This window comes from Natrix helvetica, assembly GCF_964273705.1.
Source record: "Natrix helvetica genome assembly, chromosome: 1".
Classification (NCBI taxonomy): Eukaryota; Metazoa; Chordata; class Lepidosauria; order Squamata; family Natricidae; genus Natrix; species Natrix helvetica.
The window spans coordinates 1,464,060-1,484,592 of record NC_138548.1 but is presented as its reverse complement, the minus strand read 5'-3'; the positions used below and the strand labels follow the sequence as shown (position 1 = coordinate 1,484,592).

Here is a 20,533-nt window from a genome sequence, read left to right as displayed (position 1 = left end):
GTGAGGCAATTCCCATTTTTAGATGTACTGTATTTTTCGGAGTATAAGATGCTCTGAAGTTTAAGACACACCTAGATTTGGGGGAGGAAAACAAGGGAGGGGGGAAATCTGCTTCTACCTCCCAGCAATTTGCCTCCTTGCAACAAACAGCAAACAATACAGACAATATACACTGTTTGTAGTATTACATTTTAGACTATACTTGTACAGATGCTGTTAAACCTGATGTGGCTTTCTGGAAGTACAGTTATTCTCTGCTATTTAAAAGAAGATACAATAGCACTGGGCCTCTTCAGATCAAGCATTTATTTTCAAATCTTCTTCTTTTCGTTAAGCTCTCCAGAACAATAATAATACAGCCTTTAAAAAGTAAGTAATAATTTGAACATTCTATAGGAATTTATAGTTACTGACTTACCTCCTTGCAGCAAACAGCCTGATTAACACAAGGGGGAAAGAAATCTTCCTTTGCCTCCCAGCAATTTGCCTCATGGAGCAAACAGCAAGTTTCACTTTCAGTTTCTCCCGATCATCAGCTTTTTTCACGCTGCAGGGATTGCTATAGCTTATTGAAGCTTCCGCAAGCTCCCATTTGCTGCAAAGAGGTACATTGCTGGGAGGCAAAGGGTGGGGGCCGGTGGATGGGTGGGGCTACATTTTCACCCTCATTTAGGGAGGAAAAGGGTGCGTCTTATACTCTGAAAAATACGGTACGTGTCAAAAGACGAGGACGGAAGGCCTAGAAACCACAGTTTATCGCACGGCCACCAACACCCTGCGCATTCTGAATTTCCACAGCAATCATCCATTGTCCCACAAAAAGTGTCAGAACACTATGTGGCAGGGTGAGAGCCCACTGTAGCATCCAGCAAGCCAAGCAGCTGGAAAGCAGGGACCTCGGTGAACCAGTCCAGCAGAATGGGTACCCCCAAATATTTGTCACAAGATCTCCTTAGCTTGTCTTGTCCTTGCAGAAATCAGAGCTGGCTCTCTGTGAAGTTTCCAAAAGATGACCTAAGTAAATTACGAGCCTCGAGACAAAGTTCAAAAGAAATCCAGTCATTTATTAGGAGCAACATTTTGGCATTTTCTTCTGCTGCGGAGCCAAATCTGATTTCCGCTTAATGGCTCCTAAACTTTACCCATGTCTCCCCTCCCCTCCATCTGTGTCATAAATCACACCCACCAACGAGGTGCTGTGGCACGCTATGAACTTGTGCACCTCACATTCCAGCTGCAGAAATATGAGATCTGACTCTGGCCAAAGGTATGCATGGAATTCTCCTCCCTTTTCTATGTCAGCTTGATAATAGTCATGGAAACACTTTACAAGTTGACATCGCCCTCATGTGCATTTACCACCAGTTTATCAAGTACTTGGAAGGCGAGGGCTGAGTGACAGCCAATGATTTAAAAGCCAGCCGTCAATGGCACCCCAATCAACATCTAAAAAGCCACGTACAACAGCACCACATAAGTACCACACACACAGAGCTGCATACACTCTGCTCGAGAGAAGTTCCCTGAGGATGGGCTCCAGCATGAGTCCGAAAGCTCGGGAGACAAAACCTCTGGTCCTGGTGAGTGACCCAAATTGGATCCCGCCACAGTATCCTGGCACACGTATATATTTGCCTTCATTTCACGACAATTGCTTTTGTTTTTCTTTGGAAACCACTGCTGGACTTTGTACTTGAGGTGGAACAAAAGAAAACTTTGATTCTGGGTTTTTACCGATTAGATAGATCTGTTGTTATGGAAATGGCTAGTTTATATTACTATGTAAAGTAAGAAGTTGAAGTTTGGTGTTACAATCTTCTTCTACTAGACTTGAAAATAAATACTTGGGCTTATTTTTGAGGCGATCTTACTTTTTTCGAGGTGCAGCAGGCAGACGCGGTGAGCTGGATGCGCCGTGAATACGTTGTTGCCACCATTCCAAACCTTCAGTGTTCGGAATGGAGGTTTTTTGGAGAACGGGAGGAAAATGGGGAGGGGGATTTTCCTGCCTGCCATCCTTCCCTCAGTCTGTGCTGAGCTTGAGGAATGGATGACAGCAGTGGTGGGTTTCCAAATTTTTTACTACCGGTTTGCTCGCGCAAAAGCATCCAGGCGAGTGGGTTTCTCACTGCCGCTACTACCGCTTCGTCTGATTCAGGCTGAAGTAGGAGCAACCCACCTCTGCAGGACAGGCAGGAAAATCCCCCTTCCCATTTTCCTTCCCGCGGGCCTCCCAAAGAGAGGGGAGAAGCAAAGCAGCTGGACGCAGAGCTGCCGGCTTCAGGGAAGCAACCCAACAAACAGAAGCGCCCCGCCCAGAAAAAGAAGGGCAAAAGTATTTGCGCTGCCCCAAGGGCCAGCGGGTTGCAGTACAGCCAGATAGTTTCCCCTCCCTCACACCACCACTCATGCTGGCCACGCCCATCTTCCTGGTCTTATTTTCAGGATAGGGGTAATATTCGGCCCATCCCCTATTATGGGCTGGCTCCTGTTTTTGGAGAAACACGGTGACAACTGTGTGACTAACACAATGAGCGCAGCACTTCACACAGCAACACACCTGCAGGGGTGAAACAACTTACCTCTGCTACCAGTTCACAAATGTGAGCAGAGGCACGCACTTCGTTCACCCGCACCACCTCCACGCATGTGCAGAAACTTTCCGTGCATGCGCAGAGTGTCAAAAACAGGACATGCTGACGTCTGGGTGGGTGGGCAGAGCCTCTCACCGCCACCACTATCATTTCCCCTGAACTGGGTAAACCGGCTGAATTGCACCACTGCACACATGGCAAGAAAAGTGGTAACATGGGGCAGATTTAGAAATTGTTTTGCTTAGAGACAGTAATTTTGAGTCTCTGTTGTGGTTGTAAATCAAGGATTACGAATCGTGTAGGTGGAGTAGGAAGGGCTGAGACGGGACTTTCCTTCTGGAAAAACTCTTATCAGTTCCCCATCTCACCTCCTGCCTTTCTTCTCTCTTCCCAGGGAGATGGCGCAGCCCACCCAGTGGTTCTGGAAAGAGGAATACTGGCTACCTCCAGGGTTCACCTGGGAGGACATGCAGGAGACGGAGGACATCCGCTATCCCCAACCCCATCACCTCCTGCTCTGCCTCCCCATCGCTCTCCTGCTGGTCGCCCTCCGGTTCTTCTTCGAAAGGCAAGCTCTCGGCCGGCTGAAACCGGCTCATAGCCTGAGGATGAGAGACCCCCCACGTGTTTGGAGAAAACTTTCCTTCCCCTTTCCATTCAAAAGCTGGAAACAGCGGAATGTCCTGTTTTTATCCCTCGCCTTGAGCCATCACTTTTGAGAAACAGAATGTTATAAACCTGTGATGGCAAACCTATGGCACGCATGCACACGTTCCTCCTGCCAGCCAGCTGATTTTTGAGTCCCTGCCACGCATGTGCAGGGGGTGGGATGCACTTGACAGGTGTACATGTATGAGTAGAGGGCACGCATGCATGGGGGTGAGGGCGGTGCAGCCCCCCCCCCCCCGTGGCCCAATTTTGCTCCCAGGAAACTGCAGGTATGCCTATTAGGCCGAAAATGGGGTGTGGTGGGATTGTGGTACATGTGCGGGGGGACCATCACCTGGTCTTAGAGCAGGAGTCCAGGAGAACCCCCAGATCACACACAGGGTTTGTTTGGGGCAGTGCCACCTCATCCAAGACCAGAGGTGGCCATTCTCCCTGGGCCCAAGAATCTCAAATCCAGAGCCATTCTTAGCCCCATTGGAGCCCTAAATTGAGAATGATCTGTATGGGCATTGTTATGATTGGTATGGTATATTTCATTTAAAAAAGAAAACGGTTATGCTCAAGAAGCTTGGGAAATTTTGAAAAGTGAGATTATAAAAGCCCAGTCTAGCACAATACCAACGAAGAAGAAAAATAACAGCTCTCAAAATAAACCAGTATGGCTGCATAAAGAACTCTCTGACAAATTGAAAGACAAAAAGGGTAAGTATAAAAAGTGGAAAGAGGGGCACATAACTAAGGGGGGAAAGGGGCACATAACTATCAGCAAATAGCCTGAGTGTCAGCGTTCCAAATATCATGCAGAATTAAATCATTGTCCAAATGATTTAATGTTATCCTTAAAGCTCCAATTTACTAAGACAGACATGTTGGCATTATGCTATGAAATTTCAACTCTAATGTACATCCTGTGGGTTCACCCAGTTGAAAGTTCATCATCTATCCCCACACCCCATAATTCATCACATGGTCCAATCTTCATCTTCCACGCTGGCATGTACACCCCTCTGCTTCCGGCCAGGTGTCGAGGTGCGGAGACAAAAGACGACCTTGAGCTTCTAAGAAAATCCATAACAATACATTCCACAATCCTACTCCTTTCTATTCCCCCCTCCCAACTACTACACTAATGAAACAGCATAAGAAATTAATAAAAAGTGTAGCAGGCCAAAGATCCTAAAAGGAACAGAACTACAGGCCTGACAGGCAGCCTCTCCTCAGGAGAAAAACGTTTCCTGAAAAGAGAATAACATAAAAGTTAACATATTAAAATTTAACCACCTCTTCCTCCCCCAGGGGGACCCTTTGGCTTATCAGGGAACTTCTCATGGAATTGTTTCACTAATTTATCTGCTTTCAGATCCCAACTTTTCATCCACGTAGCTTCGGACAAAGGGTATCCCTTCCAATGCACTAAATATTGTAAGTGACCTCTATACAGCCTGGAATCTAATATTTTTTTCACCTCATAATGTGTTTCCCCTTCTACCACTATGGGAGGAGGTGGAGTTTGGGTGGATGGTCTTATGCTAGACCAGGGGTGGCGAACAAGTTCGACAAAAAGAGCCAAAATTTTAAACTGTGAGAGTCAGAGAGCCACACCACGCAGTGACCTGCCAAAACAGACCCGGAAGCAATGTTCCCTCTAATTTTTTTTCGATGTGAGCAGAAAAGTATAGTGTTTGAGCGGCACATTTTCATGCCTGAGCACCCGAATTTTTTTCACAGATGTCACCTAAGACAACAACGAAATCAGTATTATTTGAAACTCAAAGTTATGTTTCTTCAAGGTACCCGCTTAATTCAAAGTGTTATATAATATCAGTATCACTTAACAACGCTCCTGCTTAGCAACCAAAATGTTGGCTCAGAAACTCTGGCATTTGAAGCATGCAACTCTTAAAGCTGTCAAGTTACAAGACCCTTGCACCCCTAACCCTTTAGGGAAAAAAACCCCCAGGGGTCTTCAAACCTGACAGCTTTAACACTTGTGGACTTCAACTCCCAGAATTCCTCCTCCAGTCATGTTGCAGCGACGTCATCTGCGTGGATCTGCTCCATCTTTGCTTTCTTCATTGTGGGCAGGGCTTCTGCTGAAGATGCCGACGAGTACGAGTTGCCACCAGAATAACTGCTGCTACCTCCTCCTCCTCCTCCTCCAACAGAATCACCAGATTTGCTCCTGAGCTCAGCGCTGGGTTACCTCTGCCCCCTCCCCCTCCTCCGTGCTTTTGAGGAGCCATGAGGCTTTTTTTCCCCTGCTCCCACCTCGCCTTCCTACTGGCTCCTGCAGCCTCATGGCTCCTCAAAAGCACGGCGGAGGAAGAGGAGGGGGCAGGGGTAACCCAGCGCTGACTGAGCTCAGCTGCTCCGAGCGGAGGGGAGGCGCCGCTGCCACGCGCGGAGATGCCGGCTGGAGCTTTGGCGGCTTCATCTCAGCCGCAGCGCCGGGCGGCAAATCCGGCAGTGCTGCCTGTTAGAGGAGGATGAGGAGGAGGTGGCAACAGTTCTTCCGGTGGCGGTGGGGGCTTTGGGGCTTCACAACTAGCCTCAGTCGCCCCGTGCTCCTCAAAGCAAGTCTGGGGAAGTCCTTTGCAGGCGGCCCGTTCTAGCTGCCTGCAAAGGACCTCCCCAGCTTCCGAAAGGGAGCGCGCGATCCGAGCCACAGTACACTAAATAATGATAAGAGGCAAAGAGCCTCATTTATTTTGGCCGGGAGCCGCATGCGGCTCGCGAGCCGCGTGTTCGCCACCCCTGTGCTAGACCCTCTTACCAGCTTCAATAAGCTACAATGGAATACCGGGTAAATTTTCCCTAAGAGTCTGGGTAGGCTGAGTCGAACTGTAACTGGGTTAATTATCTTTTCTATTGGGAAAGGACCTAGAAATTTTGGACCTAATTTCTTACTAGGCATCTTTAATCTTATGTATTTAGTAGACACAAAAACTTTGTCCCCCACTCGAAAGGGGGGTTGTAGGGAACGATGTTTATCAGCTTGTTTCTTGTAGGCTTCTGCTGCATCTGTTAGCGCCTTTTTCGTATTCTCCCATCCCTTCTTTAGTGCCTCCAGCCATTCATTCAGGGACATGGAGGAGGGAGGTTCCTTAGGTAGTTCAGGCATGGGAACGAATTCCATGCCACTGGTAATCTGGAAAGGAGTTAATCCTGTACTGCTGTGAACCGCATTATTATATGCTACTTCGGCGAAAGGTAGCAAGTCCGACCAATTGTCTTGCTGATAGTCCACATAACACCGGATGTACTGTTCCACCATCGCATTGGCCCTCTCTGCTGCCCCATTTGTGCTGGGATGAAATGCTGAGCTGAGTCCCTGCGTGGACCCGATCGATTTTAAGAATTCTCTCCAGAACTTGGTGGTGAATTGAACTCCGCAATCTGAAATGATCCTTTTTGGTACCCCATGTAGGCGATAAATGTGTTTCACAAACATTTTCACTAATATCTTTGCGGATGGTAGGCCTGAACAAGCGATAAAGCATGCTTGCTTGGAAAACAAATCAATAACTGTCCAGATTACTTTATTACCACTGCTATCTGGAAGCTTGACAATGAAGTCCATTGCTATCTCTTCCCATGGTCGGCTAGGATTGGCCACTTGTTGTAGTAGTCCAGGGGGCTTTCCCGGACGGGTTTTCATTGTTGCACAAGTAGCACAGCTTTTTACATAATCTTCCACCTCTGACCTCATCTTTGGCAGCAAAATTGACGTCTAGCGAGGTGGAGAGTTTTCAGGAATCCAAAATGACCTCCTAGTTTCGCATCATGACTCCGCTGTAGCACTTGCAATCTCATCTCTGCAGGGACGTACAGTGTGGATCCCTTCCAGGCTACGCCATCATTAATCGTTAGGATGTCCTTGTTGTTGTTGAACCATGGGTCTGTCTGGAGGGCTGCTTTCAGTTCGATTCTCAGTTTATCTTGGCTTCGACTGGTGACTTGAGCTGCCTTTTGGTGAGAAGGAGATATGATGGGGTGGAAATTTTCTTCCTTCTTACTGTCAAACTGGGGTTTTCTCGACAGCGCATCTGCTAACAAGTTCTTCCCTGTGGGGATGTGTTTAATTTCAAATTTGAACCTTTGGAAATATTGGGCCCAACGAACCTGTTTGGGGGATAACTTTCGATGGGCAAGGAGAGCTCCGAGGTTTTTATGATCAGTCCATATCTCGAATGGTATATCCCCCCCTTCCAGGAGATGTCTCCAGGTGAGCATGCTCCACCTGATCGCGAATGCCTCCTTCTCCCAAATGGGTCACCTTCTTTCTGTAGTGGTGAGTTTCTTGGAAATGTAAGCGCATGGTAAGAGGTGGCCTTCTTTATTCTTTTGCAGTAGCACCGCGGCTATCGCGACATCACTGGCATCCGTTTGGATTATGAAAGGTCGCTCTGGATTGAGGTGTTGCAATATGGGTTCTTGGGCAAAGAGCCATTTTAAATTCTCAAAAGCCTTTTGACAGCCGATTGTCCATTTTAATGGTTGGTTTGCTTTTGGTTTAGTAGGGGAAGGCCCTGTTTTTAATAGTTCAGTCAATGGTAGGGCAATTTCAGCAAATGTTGCCTATAAAAGTTTGCAAATCCAAGGAAGCTTTGTAATTGTTTGCGAGTGTTTGGAGGTTTCCAATCTAACACTGCTTTCACTTTTCCTGGATCCATTTCTACTCCTTCATTGGAGATACGATACCCCAGGTAATCTAGCGAGGTCTTGTGGAATTCACACTTTGACAATTTTGCGTATAGTTTGGCAGCTAGAAGTTTTTTCAGGACTTGCCGTACCAGTTTCACATGTTCTTCCATGGTCTCAGAGAAGATCAAGATGTCATCTAAATAAACAAGTACTCCGCGGTACAGGTGGTCGTGTAGCACTTCATTTATGTACTGCATGAATACTGCGGGTGCTCCTTGTAGTCCGAAAGGCATGACTTTATATTGGAAGCTGCCTAAGGGAGTATTAAAAGCGGTCTTCCACTCATCCCCTTTCCGGATTCGTATACGGTAATACGCCTCTCTCAAGTCCAGCTTGGTGAAGATCTTGCCCTTAGCCAAGTGGTTCAACATATCTCTCATGAGAGGGAGGGGATAGGTATTCTTTTCGCATACCGCATTCAAAGCTCGTAAGTCCACACAGAGGCGGACCCCCCCATCTTTCTTTTCCCTGAAGAGCACTGGGGCCGCTACTTTTGATTTTGCTGGTTCAATAAACCCTCTTTTCAAATTGGTGTCGATGTACTTCCTTAATTCTATCATCTCTTTAGGCATCATAGAGTACATTTTGGGCTTTGGCAAGGTTACCCCAGGTTTGAACTCTATTGCTTTAGAAGGTGCATAGATAGTCTCGACAAAAATAAGCGATCCGTTATCCTTAGCCTTCTCTGCTGCATTCTTTCCTTCCTCCATCTTCACTGAAAATTCGTCCTGCCCAGGATTGGGTCAGAACTGGGATTCAGTACCCCGATGAAAGTTAAAAAAAAAAATTTTTTTTTAATGTGAGAGTTGAAATAATGTCAGCGTTCCAAATATCATGCAGAATTAAATCATTGTTCAAAGCAAAGTTATCCTTAAAACTCCAATTTAATAAGACAGACATGTTGGCATTACGCTATGAAATTTCAACTCTAATGTACATCCTGTGGGTTCACCCAGTTGAAAGTTCATATCTTTCCCCACACCCCATAATCCATCACATGTTCCATCTCATCTTCCACGCTGGCATCTACACCCCTCTGCTTCCGGCCAGGTGTCGAGGTGCGGAGACAAAAGACGACCTTGAGCTTCTAAGAAATCCATAACAATACATTCCACAATCCTACTCCTTTCTATTCCCCCCTCCCAACTACTATACCAATGAAACAGCATAAGAAATTAATAAAAAGTGTGGCAGGCCAAAGATCCTAAAAGGAATAGAACTACAGGCCTGACACTGAGCCTGTAAAGATGAAGTGAGGAAAGCGAAGGCTCATAATGAAGAAAGGCTCGTGACAAAAGTAAAAATTAACAAAAAAAGCTTCTTCCAACACGTTAAAAACAAAAAAAAAGTTAAGGAAACAATTGGTCCATTGCTAGGAGAAAGTGGCAAGAAGGTGACAAGCAACAGGGAGAAAGCAGAACTATTTAACTCATGTTTTGCATCTGTCTTTACACAAAGGGATAAAACAGTCCAGCCTGTCAAAAGCAGCACCACAAAATTAGGAACACAAATTGAAATAGGGAAGAAAATGGTAAGTGAGCACCTGTCTACCCTAGATGAGTTCAAATCACCAGGACCGGATGGATTACACCCCAGGGTTCTGAAGGAACTAGCAGACGAGATCTCAGAACCACTGAATTACATCTTTCAGAGATCCTGGAACACCGGGGAACTACCAGAGGACTGGAAAAGAGCTGATGTGGTTCCCATCTTCAAAAAAGGGAAAAAATTAGATCCAGGAAACTACAGACCTATCAGCCTAACCTCAATACCAGGAAAGATTCTGGAAAAAATAATCAAGCAACGAATTAGCGAACACCTAGAAACAAACAAAGTAATAGCCAAAAGCCAACATGGGTTTGTCAAAAACAGATCATGCCAGACTAATCTTATTGCATTCTTTGACAAAGTGACAAAATTAGTGGACCAGAGGAATGCCGTCGATATAGTTTACTTCGACTTCAGTAAGGCATTTGATAAGGTAGACCATAACCTACTACTAGATAAAGTAGAAGAATATGGGTTGGACAGCATCACCACCAGATGGATTCATAACTGGCTGACCAACCACACTCAACGTGTAGTCCTCAATGGAACTGCATCTACATGGAGGGAAGTATGCAGTGGAGTATCCCAAGGCTCTGTTTTAGGCCCAGTACTCTTCAACATCTTCATCAATGATTTGGATGAGGGAATAAATGGGAAACTCATCAAATTTGCAGATGACACCAAGCTGGCAGGAATAGCCAACACTCCAGAAGATAGGCTTAAGATACAGAAGGATCTGAACAAACTTGAACATTGGGCACTATCTAATAAAATGAAATTCAATGGTGAAAAGAGTAAGGTTCTACATTTAGGCAACAAAAACGGAATGCACAGGTACAGTATATGTGGTACCTGGCTCAATAGTAGTAACTGTGAAAGGGATCTTGGAGTCCTAGTGGACAACCATTTAAATATGAGCCAGCCGTGTGCAGCAGCTGCCAAAAAAGCCAATACAGTTCTAGGCTGCAAAAACAGAGGGAGAGAATCAAGATCACGGGAAGGGTTAATGCCACTGTATAAGGCCTTGGTAAGGCCACACTTGGAATCCTGCATTCAGTTCTGGTCGCCACGATGTAGAAAAGATGCGGAGACTCTAGAAAGAGTGCAGAGAAAAGCAATGAAGAGGATTAGGGGACTGGAGACTAAAACATATGAAGAACGGTTGCAGGAACTGGGTATGTCTAGTTTAATAGAAAGAAGGACCAGGGGAGACATGAAAGCAGTGTTCCAATATCTATTCTCCAAGGCACCTGAGGGTAGAAAAAGAAGCAATGGGTGGAAACTAATCAAGGAGAGAAGCAACTTAGAACTGAGGAGAAACTTCCTGACAGTTAGAACAATTAATCAGTGGAACAGAAATTGCCTCCAAAAGTTGTGAATGCCCCAACACTGGAAGTCTTTAAGAAGATGTTGGATAGCCATTTGTCTGAAGTGGTGTAGGGTTTCCTGGCTAGGCAGCGGCTTGGACTAGAAGACCTCCAAGGTCCCTTTCCAATTCTGTTATTCTATTCTATGGTCTCGTTTTCTTTGTGTTGGCTTCCTAGGCCTGCTCTTGAGTGGCGCATGAAACGGGAAAGCCAAGGACCGGTTAGATTTGGCCAGTCTTTGTCTAACTCAATCCAGTTGTCTGACTACTCGACCTGTTCCTTTTTTCAGGAAAATCGGCATCCCCTTGAGCAGACAACTAGGTTTGCGAGAAAAGGTGATGCGGAAACCTCCTCCGAACCCCATCCTGGAAGCTTTTTACAGGAAGCGGAGGAAAAGTCCCGCCAAGGTGAGTTTTGTTCACACAAAGGTTTTGGGAGGTGTGGCTCAGACTCTGGACTTGGATGTCCCAACCGTGGATGGACCATCGTGACGTGGATGGCTGAGCATCTCTGTTCTGACCGAGGCTTCCCGAGAGCCTGAAGCAAACTCCTTGTCCCGTCAAAAACCCCTTTCATGAATTGGCTGTGAATTCTGCTCCTTCACATCCAGCAAAGTCTTTCCAGGGAGGATTTATGGTCACAGACCTTATCTGGCTTGGAGAGCTGCCAGGCCAAGATCTGCAAAACTTGGCAAGGAGCCTCGGAGAGTCATGGACCAATTAAGCGAACGGCCGTATTTTTCAGAGTACAAGATGCACAAAGGTTTTGAAGAGGCAAATTAAAAAAAAAGTTTTTGCACTCTGCAAACCTCGCAAAAACGGCCCTGTTTTTTTGTCAAAAAAAGGGCAGGAATAGCCTTTAGGAGGCTTTTAGAGTCCTCCCGGGGCTTGGGGGGGAGGGGGGCAAAATTGAGCAAAAAATGGAGCTCTCGGGAAACTTCCCAAAAGCTATGCATGGTGAAGGGGGCAGGGTTTTGGGAGGCAAAAAATGCTGTATTCAGTATACCCAGATTTTCAGCCTCATTTTTGATGGGAAAAGGTGCAACTTATATCTGAAATATAGGGTAATTGTTTCCTGCAAACTCCACTCCCATTTCGCTCCTCTTTTATTTCCTGTGGGAGGGGCCATTCATTGCCCACCTGTGGCCTTACTCCCTGGCCACTCTGCGCATGCGCACATTGGGAACAGGCTCCAGCTGTCCGTCTGCCCCACTGATGTCTGACTCTGAAGGCAGCTGATAACTGGCATACGGCTGTGGCCCCCTCTCTGCCTCCGACACAGAGCCCTCGTCCGAGCCTTCCCCAGTGTGAGCTTTATTCTCTCTCCCAGACTCCAGGATTGGCCCATGTCCCTCCCCAATCTCCTCACTGTCTGAATCTGCTGCCAGCTCCATGAACATCTGGCCTTGGAGAAAACATTGTAAAGTAAAACTTCAAAAGCTGTCCATGATAGGAGACCCTGAGCGGATTCAAAGGCAGAAGACGAGAGAGTCTGTGGAGATTCTCAGCTATGCAGGTCCCGGTTGTCCCAAAGGTGCTTTTTTTCAAGAGGCAACTGGGCTTTTTTGTTTTTTTCCCTTTGAAAACGTTTCGCTTCTCAACCCCCAAGAAGCTTCTTCAGCTCTGACTGAATGGTGGGAATGGGAAGGATTTATACTCCTTGCAGACAAAGCTGGTCATTTGCATCCTTTCTAGAGAGTCCTTGAGGCCACTTGGAAGTTTATCCCAGGTGTCCTGAGGGTCACCTGAGTGGTGCAAATGGGGTGTGGAGCCTTCCTGCAGCTGCTGACGACATCCTCTGTCTCCGGTCTACAGCACGGTCCATTCAGCAGTTCCAAGAAGGCCAGGAGTTTCATGGGGTTTGGCTGCGCACCTTTTCTCACCTGCTTCTGCCTCCTTCCTTCCAGGAAGACCTCAGCAGCTTAGCCAAGCAGTGCGATCTCCAACCGAGGCAGGTAGAGCGGTGGTTCCGATGCCGGCTGAATCAGGACCGGCCCAGCTTGACCAAGAAATTCTGTGAAGCCAGGTGAGCGGACATTCCTGGGGCAGGGTAGTCAACGTCCAGCCCACGGGCGCAGGGCCTCCTTTTGCATCCAGCAGGAAGAGGAGGAGGGGGAGGAGGGGGAGGAGGGGAAGAAAGAGGAGGGGGAGGAAGAGGAGGGAGGGGGAGGAGGAGGAAAGGGAGGGGGGAAAGGAGGAGGAAGAGGGGGAGGAGGGAGGGGGAGGAGGAGGAAAGGGAGGGGGAAAAGGAGGAGGAAGAGGGGGAGGAGGGAGGGGGAGGAGGAGGAGGAGGAGGGAGGGGGAGGAAGAGGAGGAGGAGGGAGGGGGAGTAGGAGGAAGAGGAGGAGGAGGGAGGGGGAGGAGGAGGAAGCAGAGGAGGAGGAGGAGGAGAACTGTGGGGCCCTTGGTGCTCTCTGAGCTTGGTTGTTTTCTTGCAGACATTTCATGACCAAACTAGGGAACACCATCAGGGCTACCAGTAGAATGGAGTGGGATTGCTGCCTACTTATACTCCAGTCAAGGAACTACCAACTCAGAGAAATAAGTAAAGAGCAGCCTAATCAAGAAAGGTGACGGCACAAGGCAAATCATTGGTATATAACAGAGAGCGAATCCCATCCTCCTTCACACTGAGAATGTTACCTAGTTGGGTCATGAAGTGTCTGCAAGAAAACCAACAAGCTCAGAGATCACCCAGGACCCCACAGTTCTCCTCCTCCTCCTCCTCCTCCCCCTCCTCTTCCCCCTGTCCAATGTGCCCTGATAGGGTTTTTGTTCCTGATTGTTTTCCAGCTGGAGAGCCACCTACTACGCCATTTCTTTGTGTACGGGCTTAGCTGTCCTTTACAACGTGAGTTCCAACTTTCCCCACTTCTCTTGTTTGTTGTCAACCACCCCCCCGCCCCCGCCCTCCATCGCCGTTTAAAACACCTGGATATCAGCCCCCTGATATCTATTACTCTCCTTTTTGATTAGAAAAAGATGGGGATTGCAGAAGGGAAGGGGTCCATTTTTCAACCTCAAATATCAAATACCTTGTTGACTGCAGTTGCTTTGTGGTCTCCTTTCCCTTCTGTCGCCCCCTGCAAAGGAGGCTCCAGAAAAGCATTGGTGGGCTGGTGTGACGTGGTTCCTAATGACCGGTGTCTCCTTGCAGAAACCCTGGTTGTGGGATCTCCGCGAATGTTGGGTCGGGTACCCACAGCAGGTAAGGAATCAGGTGACTTTGGAACAAACCTTTCTGTCGTGGCCCCGTAGCGGTCAGTGAGGAGGTTGGGGCGGAGCATGGGCCAGTCCTGGAGGCTGGGGAAGGCTCGGACAAGGGCTCTGTGTCGGAGGCAGAGAGGGGGCCAGAGCCATGTAACAGTTATCAGCTGCCTTTGGAGAGTCAGATCTCAGTGAGGCAGAAGAACAGCTGGAGCCTGTTCCCAGTGTGCTCATGCGTAGAGCTGCCAAAAGAACAACTCAGAAATCAGGGTAGACTTGGGAGTAAAACCACAGGTGGAAAGTGATTGACCCCTCCCGTAGAACATAAAAGAGGAGCGAAAGGAGAGAGGGATTTTGCAGGAAACAGTTCGTTCATCCGGCCGTTAGATTCGTTTCAGGAGTGTGAAGATCTGTCCGTGAATCTCAGAGACTCTGTGCCCAGAGTCTTTCCTTGCCCAGGACCTCGTTTGGAAAATATCTACATGGCAGCTTTCCAAGCTAGGTAAGGTCTGTGGTCATAAATACTCCTTTGAAAGACTGTTTGCCAGGCCTTGGCTGAAGGTGAAGGAGAGGGGTTCACATTCGTTTAATGAAAGGGGTTTTCTTGGGATTAGGACTCTGCCTCCTGGTGTTTTGGGGGAAGCCCAGGTCAGAACAGTTTCCATGGAAAAATCTTCCCTAATAACAACCTCTTTTGAAGAAAACGTCAACACAGGTAGTCCTCAAATTACAACAGTTCATTTAGTGACTGTTTGAAGTTACAACGGCACCGGCAAAAGTGACCTATGGCCAATTGTTCACACTTAAGACCTTCCTGGCATCCCCAGGATCACGTGATCACGCAATTCAGATGCTCGGCCGCTGACTCATATTTATGACGGTTTGTAGTGTCTCCTGGTGTCACGCGATCCCCTTTGGCGAAGCAAAGTCAATGGAGGAAGGTAGATTCACTTTACAACCGGGTGGCTAACTTAACGGCGGCATCAATTCGCTTCACAACCCTGAGAGGAAAAGTCGTAAAAAACTGGGCAAAACTCACGTAACGGCCGCCTTGCCCAGCAACAGAATTTTTGGGTTCCATTGTGGTCGGAAGTCGAGGGCTATTTGTAGTTGTAAGTCGAGGACTGTCTGTATAATAAAATGAAATGCTTTTTTTTTACAACAATACATTAAACTCACAGGGTTCAGTTGTGCTCCTAAATCAAGAACCACCTATATATTATTGTCCCAAACGTGATTTTTTTTCAGGAGGCAACTGGACTTTCTTGTTTTATTCTTTTAAAGATGTTTCACTTCTCATCCAAGAAGCTTCTTCAGCTCTGAGTGGATGGTGGGGAATGGAAGGATTGATGCTCCTTGCAGACAGCTGGTCATTTGCATCCTTTTCCGAGGGTCGTTGAGGCCACTTGGACATTTGTCTGTGTCCTCAGGGTCACCTTGGAACTGCTGAATGGACCGTGTTGTAGACTGGAGATAGAGGAGGTCATCAGCAGTTCCAAGAAGGCTCCACCCCCATTTGAACCACTCAGGTGACTCTGAGGACACAGACAAACCTCCAGGTGGCCTCAAGGACTCTCTAAAAGAATGCAAATGACCAGCTGTCTGCAAGGAGTATAATTCCGTCCATCCTCCATCATCCACTCAGAGCTGAAGAAACTTCTCGGATGAGGTTCCAAATAGCATCCAAAAGTAAATCAGAGTCCGAGGCAAAGGATTGTTCAGAGTCCCAATTGATGAAGAGAGCCATGTTGGCACATCTGGGAAAACCCGAATCTGAAAGCTTCCTGGGTTTTCCCCACCCAGTTGAAAGTTCAAGATCTTGCCCCCACACCCACAAGCCCATCCCATGGTCCAATCTCCCACTGCCACGCTGGCAGCTTCCCCCCATCCAGTTCTGGTCAGGTGCAGAGACAAAGGATGACCTTGGCTTTCTAGAAAGAATTTTGTTATGGCTGCCTGTCATCTAACTCCGTACAATCCCATCTTCCCACCATAGAAAATGCATAGTAGGATAATAGAAAGTGTGTCAGGCCAAAGGTCCAAAAGAAAAGAGGGCTGCACCTACATTATTGCTGAGTTTGAAATACACTGCCCTACTAGTGTTTAGCTGTGTGAAAAACACAACTTTATTGTTGCTCTTGGGAGGTGGGATTGCACCGCACCATTCCTGTTCCTTCTGCTTCTTCCCCCTTTGTGTGTTGCAGCCACTCCAGAGCAGCTTTTGGGGCTACTACCTCGTGCAGTTCTCCTTCTACTGCTCCTTGCTCATCTCGCTGCCTTTTGACGTCAAACGGATGGTAGGTGGTTTCCGGCGGACGAGACGCGGTTGGTCAGGAATCTCCCATTCAGATCCAAGAGGAACCTGGTTCCACCTTTCGGGTTGTTTCCCACCCCCACCCCCACCCCACGAAGCATTTATGTCATGTTCAACACTGGTCCTCATCTCATCAAGAAGAACTCGGACCGGCTAATTTTTAAAGCACACAATCAATCGATCAAAAAGTACAAAAAATGTGAATGCTAATTTGGCATCAGACGCAATGCATCTATAGATTACGAAAACCTTGCTTGGATCTTTAAGTAGGCAAATGAATGCACTGAAGGGGCAGCCATTTTTTACCCAGGGTACCTCAAAATGAGTGAACTTACAGAATGTGTCCCAAATCAGGGGCCCGTGACTGACGAGGGAATGAAATTGGGGAAAGTTGTGTCTGCCTCACTGCTACTGGCTGCTGCAGACACGTGAACTTCATTTGCAATGTTCTGTGACAGTTTCCCAGCCAGTCTTGCAATCCCCTTGCTACCTTCCTAATTCAGCAGCAGCAGCAGATTATCTGCCTATTAGGAAGGGAAGAGAAGGGAAGAGATGAGGGGAAGGGAGGGGAAGAAGGCAAGAGAAGGGGAGGGGAGGGGAGGGAGGGATAGGAGGAAATGAAGGGGATATGAGGGGAAGGGAAGAGAGGAAGGGGAGGGATGAAGGGAAGGGATAGGAAGAAGAGGAGGGGAGAGGAGGGATGAGGGGAAGGGATGGGAAGAGATGAAGGAAGGGGGAGGGCAGGGATGAGAAGGGGTAGGAAGGAAGGAAGAGGAGGGGAGGGATGAAGGAAAGAGATGGGAAGAGAAGAAGGGAAGAAGGGAAGGGGGGATGAGGGGAAGAGGGGAAGAGAAGGGGAGGGGAGGGTAGAGGAGGGATGAAAGGAAGGGATGGGAAGAAATGGATATGAGGGGAAGGGGAGAGAGGAAGGGAGGGAGAGGAAGGAAAGAGATGGGAAGAGAAGAAGGTAAGGGGGAGGGATGAGGGGAAGGGATGGGAAGAAGGGAAGAGAAGGGAGGGGAGGGTAGAAGAGGGATGAAAGGAAGGGATGGGAAGAAATGGATATGAGGGGAAGGGAAGAGAGGAAGGGGGGTGAAGGAAAGAGATGGGAAGAGATGAAGGGAAGGGGGAGGGATGAGGGGAAGGGATGGGAAGAAGGGAAGAGAAGGGGAGGGGAGGGGAGAAGAGGGATGGGAAGAAATGAAGTGGAGATGAGGGGAGGGGAAGAGACGAAGGAGAGGGATGAGAAGAAGGGAAGGGGGGATATGAGGGGAAAGGAAACAATGAAGGGGAGGAGAAAGGATGGATGAGGGAAGGGATGGGAAGATGAAGGGAAGGGGAGAGGAAAGGATGGGATGGGGAGGAGAGAGGAGGGATGGGATGGGAAGAAATGAAGGGAGGGGGAGGGGAGGGATGAGGGGAAGAGAAGGAAAGGGGAGGTTTCCAATGCTCCTTGTCAGTTTCCAACAAGACACGCAGGGAGGAAGCCGGCCGGAATCTCTTCCACCCTCGGCCGCTCCCCTTCTCTGTTTAGCTAAGGAGACCGCTTGAAGGGTGAGCCGTTGGGCGACAAGCCCTTCCCCCGGATGAGGGGGTGTCTGGCCTCAAGGGAGCAGCTCCAAAACCCCTTCTGTCCCGTCCTTTTCCTCTCCTCTCCCTGCAGGACCTTCGCGAGCAGCTTCTGCACCACCTGGTCACCCTCTTCCTCATCGGCTTCTCCTTCTGCTTAAACTGCCTCCGCATCGGTTCCCTCCTCCTGGTGCTCCACGATGTTTCGGACTTCCTCTTGGAGGTAACGGGATCCTTGCCGGCCGGAATTCTTTCCATTCCTCATGGAAGTTGCAAGTGGCTGACAGACTCCACTCAACCATCAGTCCTCAGTGGGACTACATGGTACCATGACATCAGTCCTCAGTGGGAGAACATCAGGGGTGAAAGGCTACCAGTTTGGGATGGTAGTAAAAACACTAAAAAAAAGTTTTTTTAAAAAAAAAAATTCTGAAGATCGCGTGTTGCACAGCCAAAAACGGGAGTGATGTGTGTGTGTGTGTGTGTGTGTGTGTGTGTGTGTGTCCATTTTTGTTCCCAGGAGACTCCCTGAGGCCTACTAGGCCAAAAACAGGGGGTTGGGTGCTGAGAAAGAAAGAAGGAAAGAAAGAGAGGGAGAAGGGAGAAAGAAAGAAAAAGAAAAAGAAAGGAAGGGTGGGAGGGAGGGAGGGAAAAAGGAGAGGAAGGAAGGACTACAAACCTGAGACTAGAGGATAGCTTCAGAGGATAATCCAGGGCTGGAAGGGATCTGGAGGTCATCTAGTCCAACCCTGCTCCAGCAGGACATAGTTAAAGTGTGTTTCTGTCTTTTGATCCCCCAGTCACATGACTACATAGCCACGGCCACCACCAAGCCACGGCCACAGAGCCGGTAGTAAAAAACATTAGATTTGACCACTAGACAGCATCGACCTGGAGGGAAGTGAGGAGTGGGGTATCCCAAGGCTCCACCTGAGGCCCCAAACTCTTCAATATCTTCATAATGACACAGATGAAGGGGAGCTCATCACCTTTGCAAGCTGGCAGGAAGAGCCCACAGCCCAGGAGACAAGCTCCGGATCCAGAAAGATCTTGGCAGACTTGAACGCTGGGCCCTGTCCAACAAGACGACATTTAATGTGGAGAAACGCAAGGTTTTGCACCTGGGCAGGAAAAGGCCAAAGGGACAAGGACAGAGGAGGGGAAACCTGGCTCAACCACAGAAACTGAAGGGTCCTAGTGCACAATCCCTTCACCATGAGCCAGCACTGGGCGGGCAGCGGCCAAAAAAGCTAATACGATCCTGGGTTGCATAAACAGAGGCACAGGATCAAGTGGAGTATTAGTACCGCTTTATAAGTCCTTATGGGACACAGTGGCTAAGACGCTGAGCTTGTCGATCAGAAAGGTCGGCAGTTCGGCGGTTCGAATCCCTAGTGCTGCGTAACGGAATGAGCTCCCGTGACTTGTCCCAGCTTCTGCCAACCTAGCCGTTCGAAAGCACCTAAAAAATGCAAGTAGAAAAACAGGAACCACCTTTGGTGGGAAGGGAACAGGGTTCCGTGCGCCTTCGGGCGTTGAGTCATGCTGGCCACATGACCACGGAGACGTCTTCGGACAGCGCTGGCTCTTCAGCTTTGAGACGGAGATGAGTACCGCCCACTAGAGCTGGGAACAACTAGCACATATGAGCGAGGGGAACCTTTACCTTTACATATAAATCCTTCGTAAGATCATACCTGGAATACTGCATCCAGTTTTGGTTACTACATTACAAAAAAGATGTTGAGGGTGGTTTTTTTTTGTAGTATGGTGACCAAAATGGGCTGCAATATTCCAGATGTTCCCACCAGGTTTTGCTTGCCAGCTAATCTGTGCCCATGGCGTTTCCCCTAAACTACAATTCCCAACCCTCCTTCCTGGGAGGGGAGAATCTGCTAGGCGCTGCAGTTGAGACCCAGAGAAAAGGGCCACCGTCCATGTTCCGAATGCTAAACCAGCTGAATCTCACCTCTGCGTTTGTCACGAAAGGAACCACGGACACTCAACAATTTCTGCTCCTCTTTTCTCTCTCTTTCCCTCCGCAGGCCGCCAAGATGTTTACTTACCCAAAGTGGCAGAAAACCTGTGACACCCTCTTCATCACTTTCTCAGCGGCATTCCTGGTCACACGCATGGGGATTTTCCCTTGCAAGTACGTTTTGGGGACACGTGCAAAAAGGGCCGGGCTTCGGTAGCTGCAATTGGGATGCCGTTGTGAGCTTTTTGATAACTCTCCCACATTGGGACCCACCAGTTTATCATTGCTATATTCAAATATCTGCTTGAAGCAGCGTGTAAGCCCAACGGCCACCATCCCTGGGTCGTAGCCCAGGAATGGGCCATGGCCCGTTCAGATCCGGGCTGCAGAAGTGGCAAGCAGGCACCTGTGCCCACGCAGCTCCGTTTGTGTGAGCAGCGGGTGAATCACTGCAGTTGTTAAGTGAGTAACAGGATTGTTAGTTGAACCTGCTTTCCCCCCTGGACTTGGCTGGTCAGAAGGTCACACGCCCCTTCCCGGGACATTACAACTGTCATAAATGTGAGTCAGGTCCCAAGGGTTTG

At 48.4% G+C, this 20,533-nt stretch overlaps 1 protein-coding gene across 2 annotated transcripts in view; it reads left to right on the top strand.

Moving 5' to 3' along the window:
* Positions 1-20,533, top strand: part of CERS4 (ceramide synthase 4) — a 29,191-nt gene that overhangs the window by 4,767 nt on the left and 3,891 nt on the right. Inside the window, exons 2-9 of one of the 2 annotated variants that reach the window (XM_081935583.1) lie at positions 2,989-3,162; positions 11,172-11,289; positions 12,789-12,907; positions 13,675-13,732; positions 14,039-14,089; positions 16,293-16,385; positions 18,066-18,194; positions 20,017-20,123. In XM_081935583.1, coding sequence (XP_081791709.1) covers positions 2,993-3,162; positions 11,172-11,289; positions 12,789-12,907; positions 13,675-13,732; positions 14,039-14,089; positions 16,293-16,385; positions 18,066-18,194; positions 20,017-20,123 — 845 coding nt within the window. In that variant the 5' untranslated portion in view covers positions 2,989-2,992. Of the gene's footprint in view, positions 1-2,988; positions 3,163-3,371; positions 3,533-11,171; positions 11,290-12,788; positions 12,908-13,674; positions 13,733-14,038; positions 14,090-16,292; positions 16,386-18,065; positions 18,195-20,016; positions 20,124-20,533 lie in introns of those variants that run through there. The other variant, XM_081935582.1, reaches the window with a different exon arrangement.